This window comes from Ictidomys tridecemlineatus, chromosome 12 (genome assembly GCF_052094955.1).
Source record: "Ictidomys tridecemlineatus isolate mIctTri1 chromosome 12, mIctTri1.hap1, whole genome shotgun sequence".
Lineage (NCBI taxonomy): Eukaryota > Metazoa > Chordata > Mammalia > Rodentia > Sciuridae > Ictidomys > Ictidomys tridecemlineatus.
Window position 1 is genome coordinate 16,991,276 of NC_135488.1, and position 7,078 is coordinate 16,998,353.

General features: G+C 32.3%; 1 protein-coding gene across 1 annotated transcript in view; it reads left to right on the plus strand.

Annotated features, from left to right (window-relative positions):
- Positions 1–6,128, plus strand: part of LOC144369072 (inactive N-acetylated-alpha-linked acidic dipeptidase-like protein 2) — a 226,242-nt gene extending 220,114 nt beyond the window's left edge. The window contains exon 5 of the mRNA XM_078028135.1: positions 5,887–6,128. Coding sequence (XP_077884261.1) covers positions 5,887–6,085 — 199 coding nt within the window. The 3' untranslated portion in view covers positions 6,086–6,128. The remainder of the gene's footprint in view (positions 1–5,886) is intronic.
- The last annotated feature ends 950 nt before the right edge of the window (positions 6,129–7,078 follow it).

The following is a 7,078-nucleotide window of genomic DNA, read 5'->3' on the forward strand; positions in this document are numbered from 1 at the left end:
AGGTCTTTTCTATGGAATGAAAGTTGAAATACTAAGAGATAATGGGTTCCAAATAAGTTAAAAGAAAGTTATCTAAATATTAAGCTTCAGGTCATACATTCGTTAGTGGTGGGAAAGTAAGTAATAGCAGTGAAAAAAAATAAAAATAAGAGACCAATTAAAATAAGAAACCAATTATGTGAGCATGAAATAAGTAGTAAACAGTACTACCATCTTCTTAAAATTCTGGAAGGTTCTAAGAATTATGATAATCTTCATATAATTTCTGTTTCCCCTTTGGAATTATCAGAAGGTTTCTAAGTGTAAAAATATAATTTTTCTTGTTGGCCAGCCATCATGTACTCTATCGCATGGAAGGAGAGTCTTTCTGAAATATCCTAAAAGATAACCTCTTATTCAGGAAACTTCTCTTGAAAAACAATGTAGTTATGTGGACTGAGATGTCTTGACAATAACTAAATAGAAAAATTGTTGTTTATCTTTGATATTAAATATAAAATATAGCAGAATAAGAGTGGAAACAAATAGGATAATTTTTGTCCATTTCTTGGGCTATACCACAGCAAAATGATCTATACTTTATATTTATATAATTTTCTTAACTCAGACTTCCTAAGACAAAATAGCATAAAATGGATGACTTCAACAATACACATGTCCTTCTGACAGTAGAGAGCCTGGGAAGTCTATGATCAAGGTACCATCATGGTTGGGTTCTGGAGAGGACTCCACTTCCTGGGTTGCAGACCATTGCCTTCTTGCAGTATTCTCACATAGTGGAGACAAGAAGCTGTGTTCTTGCTTTTTCTTCTCATAATGGCAATAGTCTTTTGCTGGAGGTTTCACCCTCATGACCTCATCTAAACCTATTTACTTTCCAAAGCCCTCATTTCCTGGTACTATCACATTGTGGGGATAAGATTTTAATATATAAATTTGAAGGAACACAAATATTCAGTTCATAATGTTGGTTGACTTTGTGTGTGTTTAACGAAAAAAAAAATCCCACTTGGCACTCTGTAAACAACTTTAAAACTGAATGAATCAACACAAATAAACTTTGTAATGTGTACCTCATGAGGACTGTTTGACATGATTTTCTCATTGTTCTCTGAATTTAGTTGGTCATTTGAAGACTTGTATAATCCTACTACACCTTGTACCCTGTCAATGTGTTAAAAGATAACAGAGAACTCATTCTTATATCAACATAAACCTTTCTCTTCCGGAAAAGAAGCACTACCAAATTATATCACCTATCTTTTGAAAATCATTCCAAAATTTAGTGGCTTGAAATGATAATTGTTTATTTTGTCCATATTTCTTTAGCTTGACCATTTAGGCTGATGTCAGTTGTGTGGTTCTTGGTCTGGGATGGAGAGGTTCTGTCCTAGCTGTGTTTGTGTCTGTAATCAGTGAGCACTGGTTGTCTTAACAAGATGAGCACCAACTCATCTGATTTTTAACTGGAAAAGGAAGGCCTTGCTGTTCAGGTCTTCGGTATTCCGTGTGGTACCTGTTCTTCCAGCAGGTAACCCAGTATGAATTTCACAATAGCTTGGGGAAGAGACAGAACGGCAGCATGTAGGATCTATTGAGGCTTTCGCATAGTAAGTATGCCACACTCTTATTTCTCAAAGCAAATATTAAGGCCAAACCAGTTTCAAGCATTCAAATAAATTCTTTACCTTGATGGAATGAGATGCAAAGTCAAGTTTTAATGGAGTCTAATAACAGAAAGAGGACTCATTGTAGCCATTTTTAAAATTTATTTATTTGTTTGTTTGTTTATTTATTGGTGCTGGAGATTGAGCCCAGATCTCATGCATGCTAAGCACACACTCTACCACTGAGCTAGATCCCCAGTCCATTTTTTCAAACCATCTACCATGCATGTCTTTCTGTCTCAGATGTCTGGAGCATAAGTTTAAGACTTGACAATATCAACCATGGTCTTAATTTTCCTTCTGCTTTGACTAGGAGAGACAAAATTCAAATTTAACTGAAAGGATATTTGTTTGCACTTTAAATAGGGTAGACATGTGTTTAGTGAATTTTCATCCAAGTCAAATAATTTTTTTCGAATATTGATATAAATATAATAGTCCACTGTTAACTATGGAGTACAGTTAGTACAATCCCTAAAATAATTAGAAACAATTATGAGAACTAGAGCTAGCCCTTTCTCTTTGCATTCAGCATGTATACACAATCAGCTTTGCAAGACATGACTTATTATTTAGTGTGATTTCATTAAGAGTTTCTCAACATGAGGTATAATGAATGTTAATTCAGGTTTACAATGAGTGGCATCCTGTGCCATTGATGAATATACAAAGGAATATTTGAAAGAGAGTTATCATTTCCATAATTAATTGCTAATTCACACACAGGGTAATGACTCATGAAGATTTTAAATGCCTTTATTTCAAAATTCATTTTTTTCCAGTTTTCTTTTGCATTAGTTGAATGGGAAAGATTTGTCAGTTGAGTAAAGACACTTCATCTCCCTCACCAATGCTGCCGGGAGTTATTAATTAGGTTTCTGAGTTTGGCACTGCTCTTTCCTGGTCACCATGATGTGTCATTGAAACAGACCCATTAAAATGAGTGATGTGTGTTGTAATTTCTTTAGTGTCATCAATAATGTATTACACTTTCCTTTTAGTAGTCTCTTTGTGTTGTGTGTGGGTCAGGATGACTGTATGAATTACATTTATAAGATCCAAATTGTTACAGATGAGGGGAGATAGGCATGAGGGTGGAATTAATGTTATTTTAAACATGATAGCTACTAAAATGATTTCAATTAAATAATATTTTAATTAGGTCTGATGTCTCTACATGCCATGCTGAGATGCATGTTGTGTGTATGCAAATAGGATTCTGATTTATTGATTTAGAGCCATGCTAATACAGTCCATTCTTTATGTAGAGAAACTTTCTGAAATGTACTGAAGCAGATGTATCTAAGAGCATGAATGGTTCACTAAGTGGTATACATTTTTGTGGTTGTAAAGTACAGATTATTGACATAGAAACTCTTCAAATGTATTTTTTTTCACTTCCACTCAGTTTTCCTTCCAGACCTGTGACTTTTGACAGACTATGGATCCATTCCGGGTCTGACCTAATTGGAATAATATTGATCCATAATTAGAAAGAAGAAACATTTAAGCAGCCTGATACAGATATGCTGTTGAAATCTCTGCATTTTGTTGGACTAAAGTTCAATTTTGGTGGCATCACGTGGTAATACAAAGATGTTTAGAAGATTTAGAGGTTACCATCAGAAGCATTGATTTAACTAAAATATTTAAAAGAAAAGAAGCATTTGCATATTAAAAATGGTACAGTCATAGTTTTGGTACTCAGAGATTATCCTGGAATATGTAAGTTTAATGGTTGAGTATATAAGAAAGATCTCAGAACTAAGAAATATGTAAGAATATATGTGATGGAATTTAAGCATTACCTGGGTTTTGTTTTAGGCTTAATTCAAATATTAAAAATAAAATAACATAATGCTACCTTTCAGAAAGGAATGAAAATGCAGAATTTTATTTTATGTAAGCAGGAAGCTATATGGTTTTTAGTACACACACACACACACACACACACACACACATACACACACACAAAGAAATTGGAAAAGATGAGCTACTTCTGCAAATCAGTAGGAGAAATGATCCATCTAATGAAAATTTAAAGATTTTTTAAATTTTTGTTATCCATAATTTGTTTTTCAGGTAATGCAGTCTTTCAAGGTGGAAAATGAGCTTTTGTTATTATAATAATGATAAACTAACTTAAGTTACATCGGCATCTACACAAATGAAGATTTTTCTCATAAATTGAGATGAAAACATTTTAGTGTCTTGTACTCAACTAGAATCTCAGTATCTGTAGTTTTATTCTGATTTGTATCCAATTTTGGTAGAAATGGATATGAGTGTTTATCTGTATAATAGCTTGCTATAACTTTACTACTCGATTCACGTAGCATATGGAAAATGTGGTTAGCTCCTTGTAGAATTTCACAAAGCAAAAAAGATTCATTTTTATTCACATGGAATGTTTACAGTCATTATAAAAGCATGTTACTATGTAGCTTCCTAGTTAGGAAGAGCAAATGTGGGTATTTAAAAAGTAATTATAATCATTGTATTTTTTGTTCTTTATACCTGGACATTCATTGTAGGATGTATTTTTATTCTTCCATATTATCTCTCTTCTAGATATTTTGCAGTAGTTAGGACTAAAATTTTACATAAATATATTAGAGACTATTCATGATTGAATGAATTGTCATCAAGGGATCAATCCTGTAACCTTTATGAGCATGTTTTATTAATATCATCTTATCATTTGACTGAATATTAATATCTAAAATTTAATAGGCATAGACTGTATAAATATGAATGTACTTTATATCGGTTTTTAAATAGTGGAGAAAATCACTGTAATAGCCTAAGAAACATTAAGTAGGTTCTTCATAATGTACTAACTGCAGTGTTACAGTTCATTTAATGAAGAGTTTTGATAATAATGATTATAATATTTTTGTTTGTGAGCAAGCTGAGCAATATGTCCTCAAGGAATAGAAGTATTTGATACAACTTTTGAAAATATCTATTTACTTTTAAGCTCTGGAAATATATTTGCCACAAATTTGCTGAGGCTGGTTTTGATCCTTCTACTTCAGCCTCCTGAGCTGCTGGGATTATAGGAATATGCTATTGTGTACCTAAATTCATCTTTCTCAATCATTTGACTAAGTATCAGGAAACCATCATATTACACACTAAGACAATGTCATTCTAGATGTCAAACATGTAAGAAAGAAGAGGGAATAGTATAATAAATTTCATTTCCCACTTTTGACAATTATTACCTAATGGTTCATATTATTTTATATATACTGTTTATAACTCCACTCTATATTTTCCCTCCAAGTATTTTTAAAGTAAATCTCAGAAATCATAACATTTATTTGCAAATATTACTTTACATACTATTGTAAGACAACAGCAATTTTAGAAGACATGCTAATGATACCATGATATCTAAAATATTAATAATTGCTTTTTATCAATCAATAATCAACATTCAATTTTGTACTTCCCATATTAATGTATTTGTTTGCATAAAATCTAACAAAATCTTTATTTTGTGACTGGTTGACATGTTTCTTTTAGTCTAGAACACTAGTTCTTAATTGGGGTTACTTTTGCCCTATTAGGAATATTTTGGCAATGTTTGCACACATTTTCATTTCTTGATACAAAAAGAAGGATGCTATTAATAGCTAGCCCATGTAGTCCAGGGATACTGCTTATCATCCCACAGTGCATGGGAGAGTCACCACAGTAAAGACCCATCTGGCCCAAAGTGTTAGTAGGACATGGTTGAGAAACTCTGGTCTACAGGTTCCTCCTTTCTCTACTTTTTAAATGAAATTTAGTAGTTGAACAAACTGAGTTATTGGTTGTCTAGATATTGTTGCAGTCTGTGGTTTTCTAGAACATACTGTGCTATGATTTAGCATAATTCTGTCCTTTGAATTATTAGCAATTAAATTTGGAAGCTTCATCAGATACACATCATTTTTTTTTTAGCAAAATTGTTTATGCTATTTCATAATGTACCATACTTCCATCAGGAGGCCCATGTCTGATTATCTCCTCTAATGTCATCAAAATGGGAAACTACTAATGGTCAATGTCTCAATCTCTTAATTCATTAAGTATCAAAAAATAGCAATATTACCTTTATAATGTCTTCATATATTGCAAACAACACTGCTTCTGGCAGTATTCATTACGGTGTTTGATATGAAAGTGGCATTGTGCATAAAACATTTACATATTCCTTTTTTCCTTTCAGAAACATCCTGTACCACACTGATGAGAAGACAAGCCAGTTTTCCATACTCATGGAGGCTTGGGAACACTGCAAGTCACTTACATCAAATGAGACTCTTCAAGAAGCCCTGTCAGATGTGTTGAACAGCATTAATTCAGCTCAGGTTTACTTCAAAGCAGGACTTGATGTATTTGAGAGTGTCTTGGTTGGAAAGAACTGAGAAAACTCTCAGCATTTTAAAAAGTTTGTTTACAATTCTACAAGCAAAAGATCTAATCAGACCAGATTTTCTGAAATTGAAGACTCTCCCTCCTATGATTCTTTGACATGTTTAAAGCTATTATTACATTGTATTTTTTTAATGTACATATAAAAGAGCACTTTGCACATTTAGTATTTTTCTTAAATCTACATTTCTGAATATGTAAAGGCAAGTTATTTGAAAAAAATAGTTAAGATTTATCTGTTAAAAAAAATCTGCTGTATTTTTATATATAAACTATTTGGGGGGAAAGTTCCAAGAAGTTCTGTATATCTTCACTTCTCTAGATAAAATGTGTAGGAGCACAAGTTATTCTCTCTGATAGAACTATTAATGATCGAGTTTTTATAATAGAAATGTAGAGTTGATATGGTTTCAGATTAACTTTACTATTAAGTGTTCAATATGAAGAATTCTAGTATTTTGACTGAGTGATTGGTTGCCCAAAACCACTTTGAATGTTTCTACTTTATGAAATGAAGTTCCCTTTTTTTAACACAACTAGATGTAGTAATACACTGGTTATGAAATTGTATTTTTTAAGTATTAATGAAAAAAAAAGAGCCATAAACATTCCAGGGGAAAATCTCACGGTAGCTGCACAGAGCAATTTAAATGCAAATTTTTTTCTGAACAACTTATAAGGTGACTAGCTTTGAAGCCCCTAATTTGCCTCAGTTGGTTTTGTAAGAATTTGGGGAGTGATATATTCGTCTTATGAGGGAAAAAAAAACATTTCTTATTTCTTTTTCTGTGGTTTCTGTTGGAATCAATGAAACAGAGGTTACTTCTAAAATGAAAACATCTCACATGGCTTTTCCTTCCCATCTTTTCTAAAACTCCTTGCTGTAAGGCAGTTTTCACAGAACACTATATAATTTTTTCAGCAAAATAGCAAAGTTTCTCTTTGAAAACCAAAAATATCACCAAAGTGCTTTTTATGCTCCTGAC